This window comes from Mustela lutreola, chromosome 7 (assembly GCF_030435805.1).
Source record: "Mustela lutreola isolate mMusLut2 chromosome 7, mMusLut2.pri, whole genome shotgun sequence".
NCBI lineage: Eukaryota > Metazoa > Chordata > Mammalia > Carnivora > Mustelidae > Mustela > Mustela lutreola.
This window is the reverse complement of record NC_081296.1, coordinates 124165292-124181861: the sequence shown is the minus strand read 5'-3', so window position 1 is coordinate 124181861 and position 16570 is coordinate 124165292. Positions and strand designations below refer to the sequence as shown.

The 16570-nt window shown below is 43.1% G+C and overlaps 1 protein-coding gene across 4 annotated transcripts in view; it reads right to left on the bottom strand.

Moving 5' to 3' along the window:
- Positions 1–5198: 5198 nt before the first annotated feature.
- The window catches only part of RPS6KA5 (ribosomal protein S6 kinase A5), a 171917-nt gene continuing 160545 nt past the window's right edge, over positions 5199–16570 (bottom strand). For all 4 annotated transcript variants that reach the window (XM_059182504.1, XM_059182506.1, XM_059182505.1 and 1 more), the window contains 3 exons: positions 9950–10109; positions 8492–8655; positions 5199–7075 (listed from right to left, as the gene is read on the bottom strand). In XM_059182504.1, coding sequence (XP_059038487.1) covers positions 6836–7075; positions 8492–8655; positions 9950–10109 — 564 coding nt within the window. In that variant the 3' untranslated portion in view covers positions 5199–6835. The remainder of the gene's footprint in view (positions 7076–8491; positions 8656–9949; positions 10110–16570) is intronic.

Sequence of the window (16570 nt, the reverse complement as noted above, 5' to 3'; positions counted from 1 at the left end):
TTGAAAACTATCTAGCAATATCCTTTCAGCTACATATACACCTATCCTATGATTCAGTGAGCTTCATTCTTATGTACAAACCCAGGAGAAAGGAATGCACATATTTACCAAAAGGTACGCACAGGCATACTCTTGACAGCGTTAGACATCAAAGCGAAAAGTTAGCAACAACCCAAATGCCCCCCAACAGTAGACTGGATAAACAGACTGGGATATACTCATCTGATGGGAGAACACACAGTAATGAAAAAGAGCCCATTGTTGTTATGCTGTGTGTGAGGACGTAGATGGATTTCACAGACATCATGATCATCGAATAAAACCAGACCCGAAAAGCTAGACTACAACTCCACTCATAGGAAGATCAAGAACAGGCAAACAATCTGTGGAGACAGAAGTCAGAGCAGTGATTCTATCTGAATATGGACTGGGAGTCTCACCCTGAGGGAGGGGACGGTTTTAGGGGTGCATACCCACGTCAACACTCATTGAGCTGCCCACTTAAGATCTGTACACTTTACACACTGTTCTGCATTAACATTTTTAAAGAATATGATCACTACCTATAGGTAGTCTTAGTGCTCCATTTGAACCGCTCTCTTTGGCCTTAGGATGGCAACGGTCTGGACAGAAGGCAGTGGGGAAAGTTGGGGAGGAAGTAGGGAAACAGTGAGGAGAAAACAATCACATGGGCCTCCTAGAATAAAAATAACCCCCTTGCAAAGCCTGTAGAGACATGTTAAATAAGTTCCCCTACCCACCCAGCAGACGAAATTATTAAAGACCTTTACATACATGGTGACTGAAATGGCATTTCATAAAGTAGCTCTCTCTCTCCACGTTCTCAATGCATTCCAGAGATGAAGGGCTGCTCACTTTCTTACACAGGGTCCTTCCTGCCTTATTGCTACATACTTGCCATCCCCAGGGCTCCCAATCAAGCACTTCTCTGATCTTAAATACAGTCTATAAACAGTAGTCAATCCACAGTTATATGGAGAAGCAGTGCGGGAAATATGTCAGTGTGGGGAGACACTACGGTGTGCGGTTGTACAACTGGAAAGCAAGGAAACAAAGTGAGAACTAGCACAATTCTTGCAGGCAGAGAAGACAGCACAGATGGTGATGGGCGGCCTGCGTTCCGTGGAACCACAGCGGGGCTATACTTTGCCTCTTTATCGTTTACCCAAAAGAAAAACAAAGTTTTTCATCTTGTTCTGTTCCATTTACTTTCTAGGAAAGCAAATTCTTGGCTTTCTGTAAGCTGAGGAAGAATGTATATAGTTACGTGGATTATTGTAGCTTTGATTATTTTCAGGGATTCCGTCCCCAAGGAAACATATCCTTTTAGACAGAACTATACCCGTTATGCGTTAAAATGCCAGTCTTTCAAAAATTCTTCTGAGTATGTATAAATGTGGCTTCCTCTTCTTCTAAAGTTCTTTTGGGTATTTTTCAGAACTTGAGTACTAAAGCATTAACTTCATATGGAATGTAGTGGCTTTGTATTTTCCCTTCTTATTCATCAAAAGAACAAGAATGATTGTACATTTAATCTCTCCTTCTACTGGTATTTATAACTTTAGCAAATAGGCCAGCACTGTGGTACCTAAAATAAACTGTTATGAATGCTCAAATGTCTACACAGCCAGCAAGTCTTTCATGAGGATAATTGTCACACATCCTTTCAACACAACAGTGCACACTTTCCGTGACCAGCCTCTTAGAAAGTTAAAAATAAAACTGCAGTTAAGAATGTCAAGTTCGTGGGTGCCTGGGTGGCTCAGTGGGTTAAAGCCTCTGCCTTCAGCTCATGATCCCAGGGTCCTGGGATCGAGCCCCACATCGGGCTCTCTGCTCAGCAGGGATCCTGCTTCCCCCTCTCTCTCTGCCTGCCTCTCTGCCTATTTGTGACCTCTGTGTGTCAAATAAACAAATAAAAAAAATAAAAAAAAAAAAGAATGTCAAGTTCGTTAACCTAACTGGATTTTAAACAAAGAAAACAAGAGAAACAATGGTTTTCCCAATTACCTTAACGAGCAGAAATGGTAGAAAAATAAATCTACAGTATTCTGCTCAGACTTAAATTTCCTTTTCTAAGTCATGACATTTTTTTGTTCTATTTCTTTTTTGAGAGAGAGAGAGTGTGTGTGTGCAGCATGGGGGTTAGTGGGAGAGAATCTCAAGCAGACTCCCTGCTCAATGCAGAGCCTGACATGGGGGCTCGTTCTCATGACCCTGAAATCATGACCTGAGCTGAAACCAAGACTCTGAAGTTCAACCGACTACGCCACCCAGGGGCCCTTCTTAGTAGAGGGCTGTAAAACATCAATGAAAAGATAAAAACTCCTCCCTAGGGGAAGGAACAAGGAGGAAACTGGAAGGAACAAAAAGGAATTTGTTTTAGAGAAGAGACAAATTTTGCAAAACCATGCAAATTAAAATTGTAAAGCAATGGAAAAGAATAATGGAAATGACACCAGGCTGAGTATCCTCCCAGACGCCTGGGCTCCAGAGAAGTTGCTGTGGTAAATACCAACTTGACCTGTCCGAAGCATTCAACTCTTCATAACCGAAGCAGCACTCCGACGAGAAAAATATCACAAAACGTCCTTCCACCCATCCCTGCGGAAATACGCCAGGAAAATGAAGCCTGATGAGTAACTACCAAGAATCCTGTCTTTTTCATCCAAGCTTTCTAGATGCAAAATACCAAACTTCTTAACCATGTGGTCGGAAGTCATCGCAGAAAGGAAGTGGCTGGCAGTCAGCAGGACCTATCTGGATGAGTGTAAACAAGCCAAGACAGATGGAACCGGGAGATACTTGTTTCCATCCTCCTTTTCTGTCTACTAGTAAAAAAGCATTGGCACCTGCTTTGTTCATGATTTCATGAAGGAGAAAGTGGACAATGCTCTTGGGGAGCCGAGGCGTCATTTACTGAGTTAATGTAACAGAGAGCTGAGAGGCCAAATGACAGGGCTCAGAAGCGAGATCTTGAAAGCTCAGAAGGAAGAAATGCTGAAGACGGAGCCAGCCCCAGGTTCTTAGGATGGAGAATACTGCCCCCTTGAAAAGACATGTTGTCTTCATATACACGATTTAAATAACTGCTCTCAAGAAAAATATTCTCCCCAAAGAATGTCACAACTTTGGAGGGAAGTCACTTAACCAAACAGCGAAGAAAACCTCTAAGTTGCTGTAGCAGCTATTTCCTTTGGGTAGATGAGACTTAAAATATTTATTTATGCATACTTCTTGTGTTATCTTTTGATTACTTTCCCTTTCTTTGAGTTTTAGAATGACTTGCATTTAAATTCAAAATTTCGTGAGCGCCTGCTACATTCTTTTTAGTGCCAGGCAATGGTATCGAGTACAGATGGGTATTCATGGAGGGGACAGAAGTGATGACAGGCCAGAAGTCAGGTGTCACAGTGAAGGACACTGGAGGCGCCTAAAGTCATATGATTGTACAACATTTCATTATGTTACGATAATTCACTTATAAGACAATTATTCTTATACAGTGTAAGTGGCATGTCAGAATTTTACTTCTTTATTTAGGTCTTAAAGAATATTACAAGTGTGATAAAACGAGTACCCAAATCCTGTTCTTATTATGGGCCACCAGGCACAAACTTAAAGTAATCAGGCAGTCGAAGGCACAAACACGGCCAGTAATGTAGAGATTTTCACCACTCTGAGGTACCCTGATCCTCATAAATATGACAATGACAGCATCTGAAATGGGGGGCAGGGGAAACAAGTAGACAAGCAATTGTATACTTAAGAAAAAAAAAAAAGAAGTAAAGTGAGATACAAAAGAAACTCCCTTATAGAAAAATAGCTACTATCATTCTTATAGTCTTCCTTAAAATAACTTACCTTGTAATTTACATGTGGCCTTTACACAGTTATTTAAGAAATTGGCAGCAAGAGAAAAACATTCAAAAGCGTTTTTTTTCATGAATAAATGATTCCGCAACTCCAACACAAAGAAGCATGTTGAAATTAACTCCAGGAAGCTTGATTTTTGGTTCCAGGGGGTTCACGGACTCATTGTTTTATAGAGGTTGGGAAGAATGCATGAAATCCAAAAGAGCTAAATTAACTAAGTCAGCCACAAGACCTGGCATAAGAAGTAGGAAAAACTGGTCTTTTAAAATGTATTTCCTCTATTACCTGCTTGACTCTCAATCAGGCCTATGTAGTCACAAAATACATGCATCAGGACTTATGACGGTCAGAAACTACCTGCAAATAAAATCCATCAGGGAAAAAGGGGAGGGGCGATTTGGCTTTATCTCCAAAATTATATTATAAAGAGAATTTAATGTATATATTTGGCTTTTTTAAGATCTCCTCCTTTTTCTTTCCTAACACTAAGAGTCCTTTTGCTGAACATTGTCACATGAAGCATTTTTCAGTTTACTCCCGCTATGACTCAGTGAAAGCTTTGTGAATTTCCAAGTGCAAGTCACCAGCCACGAACAGCTTGCGCACAGTCTAAGTGCTGCAGACTCAGCATCAGAGCTGTCTCTCTGGAATTTCTAAGTAGGGTGAGCATGAATTCATTTGAAAAGGGAGCACCACTCTGAGTGTTTCCGAGGTTCTTCCAGAAGCCCATTCCAGGTAATTCCGGGAGCCTCGTTGTGAGGCTCTTTCCATCCTCCTCTTAACCCGCCTGCCTTTTCACCCATTCAGTTTTCTGTCAGGTCCTTCAGAAGAAGAGGCACTGAGAATAAAGGAAAAGGAAACCCCTCAATTTCACTCTCCAGGAGTCAATGACATCATCAGTCCTTAGAGTATACTCTTTTTCTAGGTCATTTTCCATGAACAACAAAGTCCCTTCAGTTCATACTTTACAACTAGTGTTTTCTACCAGGATGCGAAGTTTAACAAATGAACTGAAGAGCTAACTTAGACATTTCCAAATCTCTTCAACATAACTATAGACATAAACGGACATTTTCTTGGTCACTGTAACGCTGTGCCTGGATGGAATCACATTCTGTGGTTTTGCTACAGGTTGGTAATCATTCATGTAAAGATTTCCCATCATCACCATGAAAGACTGCGAGCTAGGCGTACAAAACTTTCACTGATTCATGACAATCGTGGAGTCATCGGGGCCACTGAAAAGTATAAAAAGCTATTTCCAATAACCACTGTGGACAAATAATGTGATGAGAATCATATAATATTTTGAAAATATTTTAATATTTGCCATTTTTTGCCTGTGCTATTAATATATACATGGATTTAGTAATAAATATGCTACCATTACATAGAGCGCAATATCTTTAGTATTCATAACTGGTTGAAATTAATGCTGCTATTATCTTAAGAAAGGAATAAATAAATATCATGCCCAAGTTCCAAACCAATGCTCAAGAAGTTGTCATTAACAAAAACTATAAAATAAACAGGTCGGGCATCATCTTTTAAGCATGATTCTTGTAAACATAGCAAAGATTACTTCTCTCAGTCCTGCCATTTTGTGTGATGGCTTTAAAAGAAAACACAGCATATAAATCCTATCAATTATTTTTTTTTTTTTGCATAGGGAATGAATTAATCGTATTTGAAAATGCAGCAAACTTTCAGTGAAATGTCTTCATCACATAGCACTTGTTTTCTCTAGGAATTCGGAACTTTGGAGCAATTAAAAGTGCTCTGCATAAGTTTATAAAATATGCCTTCTGGATTTAAAATTTAACAGAAAAATTTCAAGACAAATCATAATCATGATTCTAAAATACTATGTACATAAAATCCGACTACAGGAGGGCATGCCTCGCTGCAGACAACACAGTGTACGAATGTGAAGCACAGTGTTTCATAGAATTTCCCTTTAGATTTTCTGCACATTGGTGCCTAAGTGGCTAATGATTACGCCCATTCCACTTGCACAAACAAGGTAGAAAGGGGGATGTGAGAACAAATTTAAAGGAGATAATGGAAAAACTGGCAAAAATGCAGTACATATGCTTTAAACAGTGCACTTTATAAAATAGTTTGCTTTATTCATATTCTCTTATAAAGTGCAAAATTACTTAAAACAGACCTGTACCTTATTATTTTGCAATAACCATGAAAACAAATCACCAGGAAAGAGCAGTGCAAAATTAAAAACGTAAGTAGCTTAGCATGCATCTCAGAGAGATCCCAAATGCAGAGCATGGGACCTTAAGTTCCTGTACTTTTATTTTTTTTTTAATTTATTTTTTTACTTTTTAGAAAAAGATTAATAATAACAGGTACCATCAGAGGTAACCATAAAATAAAGACAATAAGTTAAAATCCTCTCTCAAGAAATAAGCGTTGGCCACACACACAATTCACTACAGTATCATTCTGAAGACCCTCAGACATTTTTCTCTGAGAAATCACTGTTCGAGGGGTGCAAATCTCTTAAAAACCGAGGCTGTCCACAAGGCAGAGCAAAAGGTTTCGTCATCACAGTACAAGTGACTCTTGCTGGCAGACATCTGGAAAACCCTCGACTCATTCTGTGAGCCGCTCAAACCTACCCGGTCCCTAATTAGATTTACAGACAGACACCTTTGCTCTTTCCAGAACAGTCCTGTTGGCATCATGCTAGGTCGCTAAACAGTTTAACAGGTGCTCTATTCACAGTAACATTCTCTGTCCAGTGCTTTTGGACAAGGATAACCAACTGGGCTTTTCTGAAAAAAATTCCCTAAGAGGCAGATTCCAAAAAGACCAACAGGACGCAGTTTGAAAAGCGTAAGACATCACCTCAGGCACACGCTGAGGGCATTCAGGGTGCGATGGGTCGTCACTGATGACATTCCTACCGTCCCTGCACCACTCAGTCTGAGAACTGGAAGAGCGTATCCGGGTTACTGGGGTCCGCGGGGTTGCTGGGCTGCAGGGTCTTAGTGGGCGTGGTTTTCCCGTGAGAGTGAGAGGAGGACGAGTGAGAACTTTCGCTCGAGCTGCTGCGCGTCTCTGTACTGGTGCTGGTCTTCTTCATCTTCCTTCTCTTCGCCAAAGGGGCCTTGTCGACATTCTGAAGGCAAAAGCCCTCTCTCTTGTATTTGTTAAAGGCCTAGGGGAGAAAGAAAGGGAGGTCCTGTGAAGGTCAAGAAACTGAAGTTCTCTTGGCAGCTAGGGCTCCTAGCAGAAGACAACTTTCGTCACCAGTCACAGCTCCAAATTGCTCTGGGAACAAGGTCCTGAAAACCTTCACTCGCAAACCTCCTGGCAGGGTCTGGAAGCTCAGGGTTCGAGTCTCAGTGGCTCTGTGTAAATCACACCAGCCAGGCTGTTCAGGAGTTAGGGTTCTCATAAATCTTTGGAAGAAGTCGGTGTTACATTTCAATAAAAAACACCAACCTCTCAAGCCCCATTACTTTTATTAGATCTGTGTCTGAGATTTAAAATTCTGACATAAAATCCCCAAACAGAGCAGACTAGATCTGTTAGGGCTCTCCTCTCCACTTCCAGGTCGGGGTAATTGGGGTATATCTCTGATACTTCGTCGCACAGAGAGGCTCAGCTCCACTTGCCTCGGCCTGGCTTTCTCCTCACGGCTTCCTGTCTCCACTTCTTTCAGCCTTAAGTTTGGGTGTCACTGGGGTTACTCTTTTTTTCTTAAAGATTTTATTTATTTGACAGACAGAGATCACAAGTAGGCAGAGATGCAGGCAGAGAGAGGGGGAAGCAGGCTCCCTGCTGAGTAGAGAGCCCGATGTGGGGCTCGATCCCAGGACCCTGAGATCATGACCTGAGCCGAAGGTAGAGGCTTTAACCCACTGAGCCACCCAGGCGCCCCCTGGGGTTATTCTTGATAGCTTTGCATCAAATGTCACTGGGCAGTTGGGGATCATCTGAACAAACCTGTGGCTAATCTCTTTACACCTCAACATATCCTAGTTCATTAATTTTTAATCCATGTCTGCAACTGAAGAAGAAACTAGCCCTTTTCCTTTCACACGGTAATCCCTTCAGAGGTACGTCACTTCTCCCTAACTCTTAAAACCTTTGCATCTGTTTGGAACAGCATACTCTTCTTCCCTATCCCTCACGGTCATGAGGGTATGTTAGGTATAAATGGCGGCTGAGTGAATGGACTTTTCACATGTGCCTAAGTTCCTAATGTTTATTTATGGCTTTTAAAGAAAATGATTTAGTCTATATGAGAGAGAAAAGTTCCAACATAATGCATATTGTTTTCATTATCTACTGAAAATTTTCAACTCTTCAAATATCAAACTACTGCCTCATTTCACAAACTCATCTGGAATGTCAAGTAAGTATTTTGTGGGTTGGCAGGGACTCGGGTCCCCCACATACTTTCTGTTAATAAATGTGTTCTTATTACGGAGGGATTTATAAAAACACACCTAGAATGAAAATAACACATTCTTTTAAATGTACCAAGAGCGTGTCTTGGAGGTTATGGAGTAAACATATCTGATTCCTTTTCAAACCTGCCCACCATGTGTGGAGCACAGGGCCTTACGTGGAAGGTTGCTTTCACACAGGTTTGCACAGCAGCTCCTGAAGACCCTAGAATGTCTGGAGTCATCAGAGGATTTGAGGACAGCTGACTGCCATCTTGAAGCCATTCGTTGTATCTCAAGCCCGACATTTTAAGCCTTTTATTTGGATCAACTGTGAGGAGTCCTATAGGAATGATTAAGATATTTTTATTTCATGATTTGTTTCAAACATAAATTTCAATGAGGTTCACATGACACAATGGCTCTGAGAAGGATTCAAACTCCTACAGAGTCATTACATTTTCATATACATTTCCACCCCTCAGTAAATCCTGAATGCTAACGACTAGGCCCACAATAGCCCGTGTCTACCATAGGCTAATTGACTTCTGAGAAGAGACTGGCACCCAACACAAAGACTCCCATTGGCGACTAGGAAGCTCCACATGAATAGAGGGTACCTAGATGCACTTCATTCGTGTGCAAACATCTTGTACGAGTCAGCAAGTGCAGTAAGCTGCTAGAGATACGGAGATGGAGGCCCAAAGAGGAGCCATGAGGAGACACACAGACAAAAACCAACCGTGACAGCACCGGGAAATAAGCGCAAGAGTAACACTCTCATGCACAGCGTGTTGGCGACCCACGGGGAGATCTCTGACTGCAGTGTGGACACCCTGGAAGGCTTCCAGAAGATGAGTCCTGGGGGATGAGTACAAGTGGGCTCGATGAAGAGGGGTTCCCCAGGATTAGAAGGAGCAAATGTGAAGTCGTGCAGGAATCTGAGCACGGACACATGGGAAGAATTCAAAGGCAGCTTGAGGGGAACAGGAGGCAGGGCCAGGCAGGGCCAGTTCCTCAAGGGTTCTGGATTTCATATGCTCCCATACGTGAGTCTGACCAGACGCTAACAGGGCCTCTCTGAAGGACTTTTAGCAGAAGAGAGGCATGGTCACACCTGTATGAGGAAGGTCACTCTGACAACTGATAACAGAGAGGTAAAGGCAGAGGCAGTGACACAAACCAAAAGGGTGCCATGGGCTCTTAGGAGAGAAAGCATGGCAGGAACTGGGGGGCAGCCATGTGAATGGGGACGAGGGGGTGGTGAGGATGGACGGTGAACTGCAGGACTGGGTGGCTGGCTGTGGAAGGTGAGGAAGGTGGGGGGTGGATGGTGACAACCATTCTGGCTTCCTGGCCGTGCAAGAGGGGGATGGGGTGGGGCATCTTTTTGGGAAAAGGATAGTAAAATAATATCAGTTCACTTTGGAGGTGCTAGATTGAGATGCTGGTAGACGCTGCAGATGTGGACAATATTACAAGGGATAGTGTTCCGGTAAGAAAAAAATAAGGCTCAGTAGAGTAATCGGAAACCTTCTAGAACACACGTGAATTCTTTAATTAACAAATACGTATGAATGGGTATGCCTCCACTTCAATCACTACACATCATATGCAATGTAACACTAGAGTCTTACCTTGGATCAAATCTTTAGCTTCTTGGGATACATTCTTCCAGGCTTCTCCTTCAAAGGAGAAATCTCCCTTTTTAATTTTCTTCATGATTTCCACTGCACTGGTGCATGTCAAACTTTTGTCATGAGATTGGAATGGAACTTGCCCTGACAACATTGTATACTATTAAGAAAAAAAAAAAAAAAAAAAGAAAAGAAAAAGAAACAAATGAGAATGTCTGCCAAAGTCATTGTCAAAGCCATGCTAGTCATTTCATTACCAACTTCATCAGCATAATTTACCAAATACGACAACTAGCATTACTGGGTTTAAAAGACTATGTAGCCTTCTTCTATCAAGGAAGCAACATTTCAACATTTCAAAGCCTTGTAAATAAAGTGAGACAGCTTATTAGATCAAAATTTAAAGAGCAAGAAGAACAAAACAAGGACATTCCAACTACTTCAGAAAAGACAGTGCTACTGTTAACAAAAAGTTGAGAGATAGCAGAACCCCTCATTAACTTTTTTTTTTCTTTATTCAGTTCTACACATCCTTTCCTCAGGACATTAACTGTGGTTAAGGGCTTCAAACATTTTAATTTAGGCCTTCCTATTTTGGTTGTAATTACCACTTTCATTTTATTTTTCTCATTGTGGAGTTAAATGGAATGAATTCTCTAAAACCACCTGTTTTCACTGTAGCCATGTGTTTGAAGATTTATGTTTAAGGTTTTTGCCCTTTAAGAAGTCAACAGAAAAACTGGAAAGCTAAGTAAGGCTTGTCTGTGCATCAGAAACTAAACTGAAAACTTTAAACTTCTTGGAGGGTTTTCTCTCTGCTCGCTGAGAGACTTACAGGCCTGCGGAGGTGACAGACGGCCAAGAATGGTGGAGTGAGGTGACAGTGTCCGAGCACAGACACCATGGAAGCGCCAGCCATTGAGGAGACAGCAGTGGTGTCAGTAGGAGCCAGCTCACCATGGCAGTTACTCTCGAAGGGACACAAAGAGGAGGGTCTCTGTTTCAAGCCCGGCCCTCAGGCGGAGCCGTGTACCCAGGGAGAAGTCCCCGTGACCTGAAAGGACTCGGCCATTTCTCTTTCCTGGCCATGTGTCTGACAAGCACGGTCACCCTCATGATGCCAAGATGGTGACGCCACTCTCACACACCGGCTCTCACAAAAGATGGACGATTCCAGACAGGAAAATAAAAAGGACGTCAAAAGGGGAAAGCAGGAGATACGAGTAGGTGGGCATTCCACAAACCCTGGCTGAGGACGACTGAACACAAAGGAACGAAGCCCCAGAAAGAATGGAGAAGACACCTGGCTCCTATGAGGTGACCAGAGACCAGGAGGCTCTGGGCGAATTTGGACTTTGTGTACCAGAAAACTGTGCCTGAGAGAATAATGGATGGAGGGTGTGCAGATTGAAGACGCTGAGAAGAGACCTCCGTTATTGACTTGGAGCAACCCGACGTGAAGATACGTGTTCTAAGGAGGGAAATGTGAAGACACCGGAAGAACAATGACAACACAATTTAAGAAAACCAACACCCTCCCTAAATCTTCTCGCCTTTACCCTTCATGCACACACAGTGACGTTCAGCACTTCCCCAACATCTCCCTCCTCAGACGCCAGCACTGGCTTCCCGACAGGGACCCACCTCGCTGGTGTCTCGCAGGCTCTGACCTCGCCCACCAGGCCCAGCCTGTGAGGCCCCTGGGGTTCTCACCCCGTGCTCCACACCAACAGTTTCTTGGCCTCCCTGACGGCACTCCAGTTACTCAGTCTCCTTAGAAGGTCATTTTCTTTCGAGCTGACAAAGGCCCACCCCCGCTCCGGTGTACCTTTCCAGGATGTGTGACTAGGGCCTCCGCCATCTGCCATCCTTAGTCCAGAGAGAAGATCCATGGCAGGAGGGGAACATGAGCTTTTGAGTCAGTCAGACCTGGCTTTCTGCTTTTTTACTTACTAGCTTCTATTTTTTAGCTGTTTCGTTACTAGGTTGGGCAAATCAGTTAAGCTCTCCGAGGCTATTTCTTCATCTTTATCATCAGTGTGACAGGATGGAGCAACCCATTGCCTTTGGTAACAGCAGCAGCTGCTCAGCAGTCCACCCAACTTCCCTGTTTTCCCTTCCTCCTCCTCCTCTGGTTGGAAGGCAGTAGGGGCCCCATTCCTGAGTCATGCAACTTTAAAGTCCCTTCCTAAAGGTCCACCTTCTAGATCACTGCTGGCACCAACTATCTTAGCCTGGGTTTCCCAGGGAGCAGAGTCTAAAGTAAAGGCTACTACACAACTGCATTAAGAAGTGTGGTCCCTGTGGAGGAAGAGTTGAGGAGAACAGGGAACAGTGTCCACACCAAAGGCACTGCAGGCCCTGGCTAAAAGGGACCAGTTGGGAGAGTGGCCACGCTGAATGTGGTACAAGTCAGTATGGGGCTGGCACTGATGAGCACCTACTTATCTGGTCAATAGATTCTTCTTGATTTCTACCAATAGGAAAGATCAATGCAGCACGTCTTTACATGGCAAGGACAGCATACCCTGGGCTGTCCAAGAGCTATGTGAACTCTCCAGCTCTGTTCTCATACAGCCTGTTAGGACTTTGACCATCCTGGCATTCTCAAGAACCCCATGCTGGCTCTTGGTATTGATGTCTTCATGAAGGGAGACGTGGTGGGCAGGAACCAGCAGTGTCCTACATGCCTTCTAAGTGCATGAATGGCAGAGCAGGGGCGACAGACAGGACAAACATTCAGGGGACTGTCACACTGGTGAAGGGTTGAGGGGTCCTCTGGTTAGGGGCACAGAGCCTTGTCCCTTAAAGACAAACTGCTTGTACCTTGTACTGCTGAGAAAGAGGGATAGGATGTAGTGGGCTTCTTGGGACTTTGGTGATAGCATATATTGCTTTCTCAAGAATACCGCTCCAATCCATTTATCAAGTGACTGGGAAGGCTACCAGTTTCAAGTGCGGCCTGGAGTCAAGGAGTTCTGTGGCTGGTCCCAGCTGTAACACAGGATGTCTTCCTACCTAGGCCATCGGATCTGGCTGACTTGATTGTGCTAGGGGTAAGAATGCTGTGCAACGTCTCTGGCAAGTGCACGAGAGGAGTCGCAGGGCAGATGTGAAGGATTCTGGGGTGGGGTTCTTGCCTTCTGTGGCAGAGAACTACTCTCTGAGAAATAGCTCCTAGACGCTACTGGTTCCTAGCAGACCATGTGTGCCCACGGGAAGGATACCAAGACCAGTTGCATCGTGTGCCCGGACCAGCAGCTGCGCTGACTCAAAGTCACAGCAGCGATCCTGTGTATTGTGGACACGGCACACTGAGAACAAGCCCCAGGAGGTCCGGAAGGCAGGAGTAAGTCACATCCATGGGTGTGCGTTACCCATCTCTGCGGCATCAACACTCCTAACTCAAGCCAGCGGCCTCACTGAGGAAGGGTTCCCCATGACCAACTGACGGAGGAAGAAGGGAAATTGGGCTTGCTTGCTGGATGGTCTATTAGAACACGAAAAACTCAGTGAAGGCCCCTGCTCAGGACAATGCCCTGTGGTCGGAGCTCTGTTCCTGAGGATCGGACTGAACCATCAGCTAGTGCTGGGTCCTCATATCTAGATTCTTTTTTTTAGAGAAAGAGGTGGCGGGAGAGAGAGAGAGAGACTGAAATCGGTGGGGTGGGGGGCAGAGGGAGAGGTAGAGGATCTTAAGCAGTCTCATTGCCCAGCGTGGATCCCCATGAAGGGCTTGATCTCATGACCCTGAGATCATTATAGGAGCCCAAATCAAGAGTTAGATGTTTAACTGACTGAGCCACCCACGTACTGCCCCCATATCTAGATTTTAGGGGTACATGGCCCACTTATAAAATTCACGTGTCTGTCTCTGCAAACTTAGAGCTTGCTTCATTAGAGGTCTTGGTTCATGAACTCAAGGGATCAGCTGCACTATACAACAGATGTGAGCCATCTGCAATCCCTCTTTCTCTGTTTTCTTCCTGCTCCTGGGATTATGTGCTTTAGGAACAAGACAAGACATACTTTAGTTTCAGGTTCTGCTTTCTGGGGAGCCCAGACTAGAATACCTTTCTATTACTGATGAGCATTTGATTTGTTTCCAGTTTGGGGCATTTTAAAACATGCTATATATTTAAAAAAAATTTTTTTAAGATGTTGTTTATTTATTCATGAGACATGCACAGAGAGAGAGAGGCAGAAGGAAAAGTAGGCTCCCCACTGAGCAGGAAGCCCAACGTGGGACTCAATCCCAGGACCCTAGGATCATGACTTCAGTTAACGGCAGGCACTTAACCAACTGAGCCACTCAGGCACCCTACATATTTTTTCTTAGACCCATCTTTTGGAATATAATAATAGAATTTCTCTTGTGTTTATTCCTGAGGGTGAATTGCTGGGTCATTTGGTCTGTATATGTTCAGTGGACACTGCCAAACAGTTTTCTAAAACACATTCTACTTCTTAATCCTACCGTACTTCCTAACAGAAATGAATGTAGCTACATATGAGAAAGTAACCTTTATAAATACAGTTTTCTTGCTTTCTGATGCATAGTAATGTAACAAGCTGTCGGGTAGAAAAACCAATTCTCCATCTTTAGAAGTGTTTAAAGGAGACTGGTGATCAGGGACCTTGTAGAAAAGATCCCTGCTCTGGATAAGGCGGAAATAGACAAACTTTAGCCTTTCTTAACTCCAATCAATATCTTACAATTTTAGTTGATTACCCAGGAATCAACTTGTGTTGAAAAAAATTTTGTGCCTGCAAGTTGTTTGCAAATGGTGTGGCAAACAGTATTTACACACTTAAAGGTATATATCTATGTGTTTGTGACCGTATCTATATCATATATATGTATGTACCTGTACATACATACACATACACACAGACAGTGTGCACAAGAGAGAAATCGAGAGAAAGAAAAAGGCAATGTGGCAAAATGTTAGACATTCACAGTATTATTCTCTCACTATTTTTCTGGATCTGAAATTTCCAAAATAAAATTTTGAGAAAAAAGTAAAACAATAAGATCTCCTAAATAAAACACTTGGAAGAATTATGTTTTAAATGGAATTGTATATGCTGGCTGACTGCCACAGAATCCTATCCCACATGAATACTCTGCGTTAGGGGCTCAATGTTTTGTGCATCCGAAGTTCGTATGTTGTGGCACTTGGGCGGCTTAGTTGGTTAAGCGTCTGACTCTTGGTTTTGGCTCAGGCTGTGATATCAAGCCCTGCGTCAGGCTCCCTCAGTGGGGAGTCTGCTTGAGATTCTCTCTCTCTCTCCCCCTGCTCCCAAGCACGCATACACAGTCTCTCTCTCTCTCTCTCTCAAATAAATAAATCTTAAAAAAAATTTCTATGTTGGAGACCCAACTCCCGATGTGACTGTATTTAGAGACAGGGCCTTTATGGAGGTAATTAAAGTCACATGCAGTCATCAGGGTGGGGTCCTGATCCAATGGGATTAGTGTCCTTATAAAAAGAAACAGCCAAGAGCTTGTGCACTCGCGCTCTCTCTCCCAGCACACTCACGGAGGGAAGGCCATATGAGGATACAGAGAGCAGGTGGCTGTTTACAAACCAAGGGGAAAATCCTCACTAGACGCCAACACTGCGGGCATCTTGGTATTGGACTTCCCAGCCTCCAGTCTGTGAGAAAATAAATTTCTATTGCTCGAGCTACCTAATCGGAGGCATTCTGTTATGGCAACACCAAGCTAAGCCACTGGGTAAGCTCTATTTTAATTAAAGTCATGTATGTTTCTGACAGGGACTGCATACCCAGCGAGGAAGACTGGGTTGTAGTCTAGCCATAGGAGACTACATGAAGCAGCCTCCCGGTGTATTTATTTTATTCAACGGGGGTGATGTAAATTATTTTCATATTATCATAGCTACATTCATGTTTATTAGATACAACACACAAAAAAATCCCATTGATTTCCTTTCTTTCTTTTTCTTTTTTTTTTTTTTTTAAAGATTTTGTTTTTAAGTAATCTCTATACCCAATGTGGGGCTTGAACTTACAACGCTGAGATGGAGAGTTGCATGTTCCACTGACTGAGCCAGCCAGGCGCCCCAAAAGGCCATCGATTTCTAAGGCAATCAGGAGACTCCAAATAAACTTTATGCTTGCTACAGAATCGCTGGGGCTTTGTGTCTAGATCTTCTGGAGGCATGCATTCATGTGTGTGGAAAAGTCTGCAAAGCATTCTGGTTTTTTGTGACTCTTTAAATTGTGTGCTAACTTTGTTCTATGTCTGCATTTCATTGTATCTCTAAAAGGCAAAGTTTCTTTTAAAACCACAATCACACCACCATGATCACACCTGAAAGAAATTAGTAGTAATTCCTTTATATCATCAGTAGCCAAACGGTATTCAGATTTCTCCAGCTGTGTCACACACATGTATATATCTACAATTACAATTATATCTGTATGGCTCAGAGTTTGAATTTAATAAATAGAATTAAAATTAGAATTTGTTTGAATCAGAATTCAAGCAAATGTAAATATTGTTTCAGAAGTGTCTTTTGGTCTATAGGTTCTTGGGCTACCTTTTTTCTCCTAGGAGAAACTGGCTTATTTGTCCTGTAGAACTTCCCACAG